This window comes from Pelmatolapia mariae, linkage group LG6, assembly GCF_036321145.2.
Source record: "Pelmatolapia mariae isolate MD_Pm_ZW linkage group LG6, Pm_UMD_F_2, whole genome shotgun sequence".
Classification (NCBI taxonomy): Eukaryota; Metazoa; Chordata; class Actinopteri; order Cichliformes; family Cichlidae; genus Pelmatolapia; species Pelmatolapia mariae.
Window position 1 is genome coordinate 11556530 of NC_086232.1, and position 13504 is coordinate 11570033.

General features: G+C 39.5%; 2 protein-coding genes across 2 annotated transcripts; one reads left to right on the top strand and one right to left on the bottom strand.

Annotated features, from left to right (window-relative positions):
• Positions 1–2168: 2168 nt before the first annotated feature.
• On the bottom strand, positions 2169–5376 carry rps19bp1 (ribosomal protein S19 binding protein 1). Its single transcript, XM_063475138.1, has 4 exons — positions 5207–5376; positions 3736–3909; positions 3383–3480; positions 2169–3084 (listed from the first exon to the last, which is right to left on the bottom strand). Exons 1-4 carry the CDS (start codon positions 5259–5261, stop codon positions 2935–2937), a joined length of 477 nt encoding a protein of 158 aa, XP_063331208.1. The 5' UTR covers positions 5262–5376; the 3' UTR covers positions 2169–2934.
• Positions 5377–6013: 637 nt separating this feature from the next.
• LOC134628957 (3-mercaptopyruvate sulfurtransferase-like) lies at positions 6014–11557 on the top strand. Its single transcript, XM_063475808.1, has 2 exons — positions 6014–7167; positions 10422–11557. The coding sequence occupies exons 1-2, from the start codon at positions 6588–6590 to the stop codon at positions 10718–10720; spliced, it is 879 nt and encodes a 292-aa protein (XP_063331878.1). The 5' UTR covers positions 6014–6587; the 3' UTR covers positions 10721–11557.
• The last annotated feature ends 1947 nt before the right edge of the window (positions 11558–13504 follow it).

Sequence of the window (13504 nt, forward strand, 5' to 3'; positions counted from 1 at the left end):
GATTGTTTCAATTATTTTGTGATGCATCTGAGATGTTTACTGCATTTGGAGGTATCCCTACATTGAGAATGAGCAAAGGGAACTGATCCAAAGGAAATGTATATAAAGCAAACTTTGTTTCACAAACCTGTGGTCGTGCGTGTTATGTGGGTTGGAAGTCTTATTGCTCTTACAGAGTTGCTACCGCCAATCTCCTTCCCAAACCTAGATTCAGATATTGTAGACATTGCACTTGGGCGAGCAGTATAGATCATCTCTTTATAGATGATCCTTACACAAGGAATTGATTGTGGACTTTAGGAAGACCAGGAAGCCCTTGACTCCTGTTTCAATCCAGGGGGTCGATGTGGACATTGTGGAGGACTGTAAATACCTTGGAGTACACATGGACAATAAACTGGACTGGGTTACAAACACCACTGCACTTTACAGGAAAGGCCAGAGTCGTCTCTATTTTCTGAGGTCCTTCAACATCTGTCAGACAATGCTCTGGATGTTCTGTGAGTCTTTTGTGGTCAGTGCTATCCTCTATGTTGTTGCATGCTAGGGCACCATGTCAACATTCTTGATATTTATTTATAATCACCTCTGTCAATCCTTGATATTTATTATTGAGTGATTTGTATATATTGTGCTATTTCTTAAATGTCTTAAATCTGTAACATATAGTATTTTTAAATAGTCTAGTCTGGTTCTGTTACTGTTATTTATACTGGAGCAACTGCAACCCACATAATTTTCTTAGGGATTAATAAAGTATGCTGATTCTGATTTCTAGAAATCTGACCTTCCAAAATGGAAGATATGGACCATAGAGACATCTCTGCAAACTGATGTAACAATGGTTGAAGTCAAGTTTTGGACTCAAATTCAAATTCAGAATAATGGAATAAAGGTAGAATAATGGACCAAGATACTGAACTGTATTTGAAAAGATACTGTCACCAGTTAAACCATAAATAAATTTGGTCTGTGATATGGAGTAAAATATTTAAAGTTTGTTTGTGAAAATACAGATTCTGTGGAGGACTGTATATCTGGGACCAGCACAGAAGCACAGATGTACTTTTTAGAGATGTTTTAAAAGAAGAAAGACTATGCTATCAGTGCACCCAGGGTTCAGGTGCAAAGCACATGCAGCTAAAGCTGTGGTGGACAAAATGTTTGACAGAAATAGAGAAAATGTTATTTTATGTCATTTGTTTGACTTTTGTTGTAGAAAGTTAAGATGTTTCGTTGGCATGCAATGTGTCTGGGAGAATAGGACGGCCGTGGGCTGAGTTCCTTTAGCCATCAGTATTGTTAACTTTAGCTAGTAAACTAGTTTGCTAACATAGCTGATAAGACTAGTGTCAATCTCACTTTGGCCATACAAATGATAGGTCCTGCATTATATTGATATTATACTTTATATACATTGAACTTGAATAAAATTTTCTTAAGATGGAAACTATATCAGAGCATTAAACAGGCTGATGTTATTTGGGGTTAGAGGGTCTAAAAGGCTAAAGATGATACAGATGATAAAGACACATGACTTCCTTATGAAATATTGTGTAATCCTGCAGATTAATTTACTCCAAAATATTGTTTTTGTCAACAAATGTGTAGCATTCATAGCATTATGTCCCATATTAATATAACGTTAAAACACAATGTTAGAAAAATGTTAATGATATAAATATGATGAAATTTAGGGTTCTAAAGTCGCTTATGCACACTAGCCAAACAGCCACTGTGAAAAATCACATTAAGAACGTACCAGTGCTTTAGTGTGCCATCATGTCCATGACTGGGTTGTTCACGTTGTACCCTAAACATTTCTTCGACTCAAGTTTGACTCCTTTTTTCTGAGAAAAGAGGATGTGGTGTTCTGATTTGCCTTGACGACATGAGTAATTAAAAAAACATGAAAACCCTTTTGGTCTATGTTGGCACTCTTTCCCTTAAACAAAAAAAGCCCATCTCGAAGAGGAAACAGTTAAGAGCTCACTAAATGAAAACGCCTTTTTTTGGTTAATTTTTAAAAAAAAATGTAAAGTGTGAAAATGTCTGTGCTCTTACCCTCCAAAACTTATTTTGCTTTTATTAGGTTAAAAGGTGAACTAATATTAATCTGAACTGAACAAGAATAAACCCATGACATGTGTCATTATTTCATTACTTTAATAAAGCAACAAGTTTGAGGACAACCATATCAAAACACGTGTTTATAGGAGGAATGATGAAAATGATGGAAGCTATTAATTCAAGGTGGTTGCAATAGAAATCCCAAATCTTTGTGTTGACTTTGATATTATTTAATAATTGATTAATTAGCAACTCTAATATCTTTAGCTCTATCGGTTGTTTCATGCAGCTTTGTTCCCAGAATTACAGCTTTTATTGAAAAAAATAATTCAATAATCTTAAAAAAAAAAAAAAAAAAGTCTAAGAAGATATCAAAGGAGATGAGAAACAGAAATGTATTGTATAAGTCAGCCATAAGCCCATAATTTCAGGAATTTGCTCTCTCAAACCACCCTGTAATGGCTCTTGCTAAGCTTTTCTGGTTATTAAGCCATGAATATGGTGTTTTTCTTGGCTGTGAATTAAAGGTGAGCTTCTTTACGTTTGCAGTTCACAAACAATGAAACAAAGGACTCGCGAGCTATGACTGACACAAGTCATATCTCAGTCATTTCCTCTCTCTTTGCAAATGATTTTTCATACTTTGTCTATGAACTTCAACCTGTGGTTGGTTCAATATGTACACATATTAGTCACACAGACACCCTTGAAAGAAAAAAAAAAAAAAAAAAGAAGATAAAAAAAGAAAAACCCAAACCAGACAGACACTACATCCAAGAACAAAATCTGGTCCAGAAATCCACTTCGATCCTCCAAACACAGCCCTGGAGCTTCTGCTGTGGGCGCAGTGTCTTTGTGTCTATTTTATTTCTTTTCCTCCACAGTCCTGCCAAAGTATTCCTTCTGAAACTGCTGGAACTCCTCCTCTGTGAACAAAGACTTTGCCTCTTTGGCCTTTTTCGCAGGCCTGTCCGGGTGATTTCTTGACTGCCTCCCTTTATTGTGGTTCACGATCTAAGTCAGACAGAAATCAAATCAGCACGTTAGGGTCAAAGCCATTTGGGTTATCAATAATGCAGAAAAATAAATAAATAAAAAAATCCTGGCATTTGGATCTTTACTGTACAGAATGTTTATTGTTTGCCGACATTAAAATTGATACCATTGCTGTGTCTGTGAGCAAGCTGCTTTTTTAATGTAAATATGACTCTTCTTTTTAAATCCTGCTTTTGGACTCCAGTGTTCCAAGAATAGTTAAAGTCACAGACAATGACAGTACTTGTAAAATGTGAGGGACTGATGACCTGGTTACCTTCAGTGTGTCAGAATCTGTTGCTTTACAGCCAGTTGCCATAAAATATTTGAGGTTCTCACTCAAATGGCTCTTCCCCTGCTTCTTCCTGAACTCCTCTACAATTCAAACCAAAGAACAAGAAATTTAGAGCAACATCAACTAGACTGTAAAAGAGAAACAGAACAATTATTCAGGTTTGAGTTCTTTTTCAGTGAAAGGCTGTACATTTTACAACTGAGTTTAAGACCAATGCTGCCACCTACTGGTCCTTACATAAAAACGCAAAACATCTGTACCAATTGTTTTTACTTTTTCACAGATGTCTTTTATTCTAAGCATGAAGAAGACTGAAATACAGCAAGCAGACTGACCCACTGCAGACTTGATCCTCTTGTCTTTAACAGTGGCTTTGCTCTTGCCAGGCCCGAGACGGCCTTGCAGTCTTTTGACCTGCTTGGTAACTCCCTGCCGCTTGGTGCTCACCAGCTCCATCACTGTGGCTGAGCTGGGGGTCTGCTGCTGCTTCTTCTTCACTTTAGTGACATCTGGCAGGAAACACATGGCAAAAAGACACACACAAAACCCAAAGTAAGCTGCAGAGAAGGAAACATGTTCTTTTAAGAGTGTGAATCGATCTTATTGTCATTCAAAAGCTATACACTAATCATAGCATATCTGAATGGAATCGCGTTGCACTGGCTCACAACATTAATAAAAATTGTAGTAACAAACAGAGCTATAAAAAAATGAAAGTAAAATGCATAAAAATATACTGTATAAAACACAGCAGTATTGTTAAATTACCAGTGTATTACACTTATAGATAGCAATGGAGTATCACAGCAGCAGGGAGATCAGTCCAAGTGTGGTCCACTCTGTGTGTGTGTGTGTGTGTGTGTGTGTGTGTGTGTGTGTGTGTGTGTGTGTGTGTGTGTATAGATGGGAGGGGTATTAAAAAATTAGAATTTAGAAGCCTGATGGCTATGAGAAAGAAACTGTTGGAGAATCTGGCTCTTCTGCTCCAAATACACACTCTTCATCTGAGACAGGAAGTGCAGACATTGCTGTGCTCCAATTACAAGAGAACTACAAAGCTAGAAACTTAGTGCTGCTGTCCACCTCCTCCACAATGTTATTGATGAGAAGCTGTGTATGTAAGACAGTGCTGTTTGTGGTACACCAGCCCCCATCAATTGTCTCCACTTGCCGCATGCTTTCATGCTGGGAGGTGATTTGTGTTGAATGCGGAACTGAAATGCACATTGTGAGTCATAAAAGGTGATAATCATTAAGACATGGAACTGTGGACTGTTTTTAGGAACTAGTATAATGGTAAAATTCTTGAAGAATGATGATACAACTGCATGGTTCAGTGAGGTATTGAAGAGGTCTGTGAGGACATGACCCAGCTGGTCAGCACATTCCCTGAGCACCAGTCCCGAGGCGCTGCTTTGGTACGTCAGTTCTTCTCAGGGTCCTCCTGACATCGGCTGTGCTGAGACCAACTACCCGCTCACCCGGATGAGGAATTGCTTTCCTCACAGGAATGTTATGTAGGTTGAGGTTAAGCATAGTACCGTTATTCAAATACGACAGTACGTCTTCTTCGGGCTCTACGTTGCTATGGTTTAATGACGACAACGTGAAAACCTCCGAAATAATATTCAAGTAATCAATTTTAGACCTTAAAGCAACATTGTAAACCCCATCTATTACGGCCTAACTATAACAATGTAAAAACACTGATCAGTCACAAGTTATGGTCAGAATTATAATAGCGAGAGCGCTAATATCCAATACTGTTAGCCAACTGGCATAGCAAGCTCAAGAGGCTAAACTGACCTTTAATGTCATTGCTCAGCAGCTCCAGTCCTCTCCTGATCAACGAAGCCGACATCCTGATTCAAGCTACAAAAGTTTTCTTCTACTTTCCACAAACTACATCCACAGAAATCTGCTTTTATAACCGGGTAACAACATGTGGTTCCATAAACATCCGGCAAGCTCGCGTGCGTCGGTTAAAAGCAGTCGGCTTGACGATGTAAAAATGAACAAAGTTCCTACCTGGATGACCTTTTGTGCTATTTCAACTACTTTAGTTTTAATTTTTTCTTCTTCTTCTTCTTCTTCTTCTTCTTCTTCTTATTATTATTATTATTATTATTATTAGTAGTAGTAGTAGTAGTAGTAGTAGTAGTAGTAGTAGTAGTAGTAGTCAGTGCGCCCCAGGGCAGCTGTGGCTACAACGTAGCTTGCCATCACCAGTGTGTGAATGTGTGTGTGAATGGGTGGATGACTGAATGTAGTGTAAAGCGCTTTGGGGTCTTTAGGGACTAAGTAAAGCGCTATACAAATACAGGCCATTTTAGTAGTAGTAGTAGTAGTATCAAAACAGAACAGGCGCACTATGAAAACTGTGGGACAAAGAGAAAGTGTAGTAAAATGATAAGTCATGCTATTTTAAAATGTAGGTCGAAGCAGTCTCCAGATTAGGTGAAGAGAATTAGCCAATGAGGTGTCCAAGTTTACTGGCCTGTTAATAACAGTCGGTTGTGCAAATATGATAAATGGCCTGTATTTGTATAGCGCTTTACTTAGTCCTTAAGGACCCCAAAGCGCTTTACACTACATTCAGTCATCCACACATTCACACACAGGTGATGGCAAGCTACATTGTATGGAATCAGAACGATGCCACCTTGAAACGAAACAGCCACAGCTGCCCTGGGGCGCACTGACAGAGGCGAGGCTGCCAGACACTGACAGTAGGCAACGGGTGAAGTGTCTTGCCCAAGGACACAACGACCGAGACTGTCGGAGCCGGGGCTCGAACCGGCAACTTTCCGATTACAAGACGAACTGCCAACTTGTTCAAATACGGAACAAGTGACTCCAATCCTCTGTTATTTTCACTTCACACGGAGATAGGTTAATAGATTACGTTTTCTGTTGGAGTTGGAAAAAATGTGCATGTCTCGCTGCAGGTTTATGAATGAGTGTCGGTTCAGACTTTGTCTAAAATGTAGGCTAATGCCATTTTTACTGTGTCCCCTTTCACTTTTATCAGTGTCAGGTGAGCCGAGGGGCGTGACGGTTTGGCATGCGCTCTCTCGCCACCATTAGTACCTTTGCTCACTCGACCGCTCCCGACTTTTGGCACGGATTTGTTAAATACCGTGAAACTTAGGTAAACTTTGTAGCCTGTCTGCATCTCCAGTTCACCATGGCTCTCCAAGCCACCGCTCTGGTCACCTCTAAGTGGCTGGCTCAGGCTGTAAAGGTCCAGGGGAAAATGCGGGTCTTGGACACTTCGTGGTATTTGCCCAAACTGCGGAAAAACGCAAAGACCGAGTTCAAGAAGAAGCATGTGCCGGGAGCAGCTTTCTTTGACATTGACCAGTGCTGCGATAAAACCTCTCCTCTGGACCATATGTTGCCGTCAGAGGACTATTTTGCGGAATACGTCGGGAAATTGGGAATAGAAAACGACACGCACGTCGTGGTCTACGATGGCAGCGAGTTCGGGGCGTTCTCGGCGCCCCGTGTGTGGTGGATGTTCCGGGTGTTCGGGCACAGTGCGGTCTCTATGCTCAATGGTGGGCTCAGGAACTGGGAGCTAGAGGGTCGACCTGTGAGTGACCGGTACGTCAGACCCACAGCGACCGAGTTCAAAGCCTCTCTGAACCGCTCGTGGATAAAAACCTATGAGGATATCCTGGATAACCTGGAGACTAAAAAGTTCCAGGTGGTGGATGCCAGGCCCACAGGCAGGTTCAAAGGGCTGGACCCTGAACCCAGAGACAGTGAGTAGTCTGCATTAGAGCCTTTATGATGGTTACATGGTTACAGTCCTGCATGCCCCACTCAGGCTTTTGAAGAGATCCATTCTTCTCAGAACTTCATTACATTTTCAGATTACTGACGCCCTTATTTCAAATAGCATCCTCAGACTACAGGCACACTGACATGAGGGGGCGTGTACTGTATTTTATTCTTATTGCCTCTTGATGACAAATGCGTTGATTATGATTAAGATAACTTCACATCTATTGTTGGGACACACTTGTGCCAGGATTTCCGGTCTGACTCATGTCCGTGTGTAACTGAAATACTTCCAAAGAACCCAACGTTACACTCTTTTCCCTTGGAAAAGATGGTGACATGCATTTTTTTATAGAATTTTTATCTTAGTTAAAGTGATGACTGAGTGACTGACAGTAACGTTCCACAGTAGCTTTTATTACGTACATTGTTGATCGTCACTTTTTCATTAAAGGGTTTATAGACAACATTGATGATCTTATCGCGCCTGTTTTTAAGATAAACAGAATGATTGAACCAATCAACTTTTTAAGAGAGTGTTTAAGAATGACCGATCAAAAACTGGTTCGAGGATTGCAGCTGGAGGCGGGTATCAATTACCAGTTTGAAATTCTCCAAATGTCTTCCTGTTGTCTGTGCAGATTTGTTTTTCTGGCAGTTGTACACTGCAAAAGAAAGACTTCAAACTCATGGCAGTGGAGGTGGATAGACACACAAACGTGTCACAATAAGTTATTATTGTTATTAGGGGAGGATATCATGGCTCATCATATTTTATGTTATTGACCCCTGACACTCTTCTCTTTACTAGTGATGGGATAATTAATGAACAAACATGGACAATAATTAGTATCTTATAAACACAATTACAGTTTGACTCTGACAGTGACGTCAGGGTGACACAGGTATGCAATGGGGGGAAAAAAACAACATAATGGTTTGCTAGTTCCTTGTACATAGAGTTTTATGGAGTTTGCTCTGTGCAAACCCAGCAGGCTGGGCTTGGATGACTGAACAACACAAACATGAAAAGAGGTCAGGCAGACAGGCCGTACTTAGCCCGCATTTTAGCTATAGTCAATGAACCATGCACACACACACACACACACACACACACATGTCTGGTTTGCTATCCTCGTGGGGACATCCCATTGACATAATGCTTTCCCTAGCCCCTTACCCTAACCCTAACCATTAAAAATGAATGCCTAACCCTAACCCTTACCCTAAACCTAACCATAACCTAATTGTAACCCTGACAGTAAAACCGCATTTTGAGTGTGAAAATTGCTTTCAACCCCGAGGGGACCTGGATTTTGGTCCCCACGGTGCAGAAAGTCCCCACCAGGATAGTAAAAGTCAGATTTTGGTCCCCACCAGGATAGTACGAACCCGTACACACACACACACACACACACACACACACACACACACACACACACACACACACACACACTGCTGTACCACAGTAGCAGACAAAGTGAATGGTTAAACATTTAGATGCAGCAATAGTCCAACCTTTGATCTGCTGATGTTTTTTAAAGACAGCACTCAGTGAATGGACAAAACAGTGATAAGATATACATGTCTTATCCATATACTTCTCACAGTACACACACTGTTAGAGGGTAAAGCTCTGATGTGTTGTTACAGGGCTCCTCTGCAGGCAGAACACTTCTGAAAGCAGTTTGAGCAGTGACCTTTCTGACTGCTCTCTAAAAAAAAAAAAAAAAAAAGAACTTCCCTTTTCATTGCATGTGTAAATCCAGCCTGGATTTAATTTTGGGGGGAACAAATAAAACTTTCACATGCTAAATCTACTCTTCTGATTGACCCACTTGGGAGTATAAGCATCAGTTTTTGTAATGTCTGTTTTCATATCAAACATTGATACAAACACACATATTTGTCTGTGGTAGTAAAAACGTAGCAAATGCGGGTTTCGCTTTCTTTTCCTCGATTCCGAGTTTTGCTTTTGAAACACTGAACCAATTTTCCATTATAACTGATATAGTCAAGACTAAAATACCGCCTGTCCCAGTGTGGTTGTGGTTTATTAACACCTGGCTATTTTTTTTTTTCACATTTAAAATGTGATCTGAAGAAAACCCTTTCTGGGGTTTCGTCCACATGGTCCTTCTGTAGCCAAAAGGTCACAGGGTTGAGTCATCAATGATCACATTATGTTCCTTTTTTTAATCTTATATTTAAGACTGTCATCTTCGGTCATGGACTTTAACAGTCCTCTGTCTCATGCCTCTCTACTGATTTATTCAGAGTTGAGTGCAGCTGAGCTGGACCAATATAACTTACGCCATGTGACCTCTTACTCTTTCTGATGCTAGCAGAGTGGAGATGGAAATGCCATACTAAGAGGCAGTCAATACAAAGGCAGATTATAATGATTTGCTAATCATGTGTACTCTATAACAAGTTATTCAGAAATGGGGATCATAGCAGTTTTACTAATGGCACTAAACATGTGTGGTAAAATTATTTGTGATGTAAAAGGTCACTCCAGGATTAGAGACTACATCAAGGAGGGGTGTAGCTAGAAAGGTCTAAAAAGTAAAGCCAACACAGAAGTGCCTTAAACCTGAATTCTTTTTAATGGCTGGCACAACTTCAATAGTAAGCTTTTACCCAATGATTGTGCAATGTCATTGGTTTCACAGTTGCTTGCCACATGTGGTTTTAAAACACCACAGGCACAATGATGAAAATACGTCACAGCGAGACTTCACTTACTAGTCAATGGGTGATGTCATAGTTACTACTTGCTACTTAAAGAAATGACAAGAAAGCTTGTCTAAGAGAGTTTGGGCTGTGTTGAAGAATAAAGGTTGTCTAACCAAATAACGACAAACTCTGTTTCTGCCTCATATACTGTATTTCCATGTATGTTTGCATGTGTTTCAATAAATTGCTGCACATATTTTCCATTTTCCCTGCAAAATATTTAGAAAAAGGAGCAGCAGCTCAAGAATTTTACTGTAGTCTACATTCAAAGTGTAGAACATAATCCAGACTGAGAAAAACAGAAGGGATCAACACAGGGTTAGCATGACTTAAAATCTTAGCCTCAGAGCCACCAAGGCTAATCAAGATCTCTAAAGGTCTTTTTTATTGCATGTTTCTGTGTAACTGCCCGTTTCTTAATTAATTAAGAGTATACATTTGCTATTTCAGATTATTTAATCATATTCTGAATGTATCTGCTCTTTCTGATTGACAGACACAGAGCCGGGCCACATCCCTGGCTCCATCAGCATTCCTTTCCACGCCTTCCTGTCACCTTCTGGCCACTTCCTGCCAAAGGAACAACTCCAGGCTCTGTTCGCCCGTGCTGGTGTGGATCTCGACCACCCGCTTTGCGTCTTATGCGGCTCTGCAGTGACCGCGTGCCACGTGGCACTGGCGGCCCACGAGTGCGGGCACCCCGGGGTGTCTGTGTACGACGGTGGGTGGTCGGAATGGTACACCCGCGCCGTGCCCGAGCACGTCATATCAGATGGCAGAGGGAAACATTTGTGATAACAGGAAGGACCTGGGACCGATGGTTTTAGGCTGGATCACTTGTGCTGTTGTTGCTGTTGAAGTTTGGTCATTTGGGATTTGTATGACTTCCTCCTGTGAAGCCACAGCCAGCAGCAGGTTAGCAAAATTTCCCAGAATGTCCAAAAAGCTTCTGTATTAATAAAACACCACTGGGGATTTTTTTTTGAAGTTGTTCATCTATTATATACTGATAGATGATTTGTGATTAAAGTCAACAATATGTGGACACTAAACTGAACTTCTTAACCCCCCCCCCGTTGGCAGCTCATGGACTCAAAGACACCTACACTTTGTAATCTTGTCTAATCTTTGGTAAAATAAATATGAACATGTTTATCGGGGCTGTAACTGATTAGAAAGGACTGAAAATGGACAAAGAGCAGAATCTACTTTGTTAGGCTCTTAGAATAATGCAGTTTAAACGATGGACTTTTGACCTGTTGACTGATTAGAGCTGATTAGTGATGTTTTTTTGTTTGCTTTTGGTTTTTTTCCCCTTCCAAAGTCAGATATCCTCCAAGTGAAGCAAGAAGTTTGTGTCTAAAGAAAAAATAAATTAATATATCATCATGATTGCTACTGTCTCATGTCATGTTACACATTGCCAATTACTGTACAGCCTTTTAAAAACCCACTTTGCTGTGACGTACTTGGTGATAGTCACATGTATTTTATTAATGGCTTTTTTCCACTGCATAGCAAAGGAGTTGCTGTACATAAGTTGAAATGTTAAAGCTGACCTGTGACAAGGAAGTGAGACTCAAATGTCCCCTCTTCCTCTTTCGCATTAAAAAAGCCTTTTGCTTTTTCTGAGCAGTATAGTTGTACATGTGTCACCGAGAGGACGGATTCATTATTTGTGCTGTTGCGGTGTGGGAGTAGTCACCCTGTCCTGGCTCTTAACTGGTGAGTGTGCTGCTCTGATAAATGATTTCTGTTATCTTGCTGTGAACATGAGCTCCTTTGGGAAAGTTGTTGGTGATAACTTCGAACAGCAGTGAAGTCCCAAGATAATCTCTTGGTTTGTTTCTCTATTTTCTCTTGGTTTGTTTTTTCTGTCATAAATAATTGAATTTTTTTGCATTTTAAGTTTAATTTTATTTTATTTCAAATCACAACCTAAATTCTAGTTAAACTAAAAACAAATAAAAATACCAATAAGAAGAAAAAGCTCGCTTGTTTTAACACTGATTATATTTTCAGGGCTTTAATGAGTCTTTGTGAAGATAATATGTATCCCTTTCCACTTTATAATTACCAACATTAAATGCCATTTGATTTTGTGTTTCTAAAGCTTCCACTTGAGGGCAGCACTACACTAGAGTTTTAAACCTTGGCATTCAGCACTGTTGTATAATAGGAGCTCAGGTGAAATAGTCTGAACATTTTTTAATCATGAGTATTTTTAATTAGTTTCTCTGAGCAGCTTTGCTGAGCACCTGCATCTACACACAGAGTTGTCTCAGGATTGTATCCACTTGAAAAATGTGTTACTTTGTATAAAAGATGGATTTAGTTCTTAAATAGTTCTTGTTAAAGTGTTGCCGTAAATCTCACCCAAACGGTCGCAGCAGATGGCTGCCTCGCCCTGAATCTGGTTCTGCCGGAGGTTTCCTCCTGTTAAAAGGGAGCTTTTCCTTCTTACTGTCGACAAGTGCTTGCTATTTGGGGGTCATGTTATTGTTGGGGCTTTCGCTCTATCATTATAGTGGCCTTACATCACAATAAAAAGTGCTGTGAGGGAACTGTTATTTTGATTTGGCGCTATATAAATAACATTAAACAGAATTGAAACTGACATTGTTAAAAAACTTGTGGAACAGTCAAACATTTACTCATCAAACAGTAAATGAAGGTTTTTCTTCAAGAACAACGTCAACATTTTTAATTTATTAAGTATCTTTTGGTTATAATTACATAATTAAATTCATATTACAATCATTTATTTGTCTATACATAACTATTAATGTACAGTTGGTGATCTTAACTTGGCTTTAATGTCCTTTATGAGTCTAATGGGCACCATAACTTAGAGAATATAAATCACGTTTTAAATAAATGTTGGAACTAGTCATTAAGACCCATCAGGAAAGTGTTTCCTCAGGTCTTTTTTCGTTAGAGTTCAAGGCCTTTTTGAAACTAGAGTCTTGAGATATTTCCATCTCTGGTTGGTCTCTTGCTGTTAGCTGTTTTTAGCATGCTATTGATGCTTAGAGAGATCTAATGTCCTGTTCGCAGCAGTGCAAAGGCAGACATCACAGACTGAAAAATAATATAAAAGATAAAGTGGTAAAAACACTTTATACACTGCTCCTTTTTTCATCTAAGAAATGCATGATTTAGAAAGTAAAAATATAACATAATCATATTTTTTTTTCCTTAAAATGTCAAGCATCATGGACAAATGACATTACATAGCAGTCAACGGTAGTTACAAAAGGTGCAATGAGCAATCAGCTAATACCCGCCACAAGATGTCACAACAGTACAAAATATTAGTATAATATTATACTATTATAATATATACTACTATAATATTAGTTATAATATAGGCAATGTGCTAAGAAGTGAAGAGTGTGCTGAGAAGATTAAAAGAATACTTTAAGAAGCTAATGAATGTAAAAAATGAGAGCTAGAGGGGGACGGAAAGTGGATAGTTAGCCAATAAGGAAGTACAGAGGATTAGTAGCAAGGAAGTGAGGCAGCTATAGAAGAGTGGAAAGGCAGTTAATCCAGTTGACATAACTGTGGCTTGCAAAA

What these genes read in the sequence shown, in the direction of transcription:
- LOC134628957 (XM_063475808.1), top strand. Translation starts at nt 6,588, where the DNA reads ATGGCTCTCCAAGCCACCGCTCTGGTCACCTCTAAGTGGCTGGCTCAG. An exon ending in GGACCCTGAACCCAGAGACA is followed by an intron (nt 7,168 to 10,421) that starts GTGAGTAGTCTG and finishes TCTGATTGACAG; the next exon opens with ACACAGAGCCGGGCCACATC.
- rps19bp1 (XM_063475138.1), bottom strand. Translation starts at nt 5,261, where the DNA reads ATGTCGGCTTCGTTGATCAGGAGAGGACTGGAGCTGCTGAGCAATGAC. An exon ending in GAGGATCAAGTCTGCAGTGG is followed by an intron (nt 3,481 to 3,735) that starts GTCAGTCTGCTT and finishes TTTGAATTGTAG; the next exon opens with AGGAGTTCAGGAAGAAGCAG. An exon ending in CAGATTCTGACACACTGAAG is followed by an intron (nt 3,085 to 3,382) that starts GTAACCAGGTCA and finishes TGTCTGACTTAG; the next exon opens with ATCGTGAACCACAATAAAGG.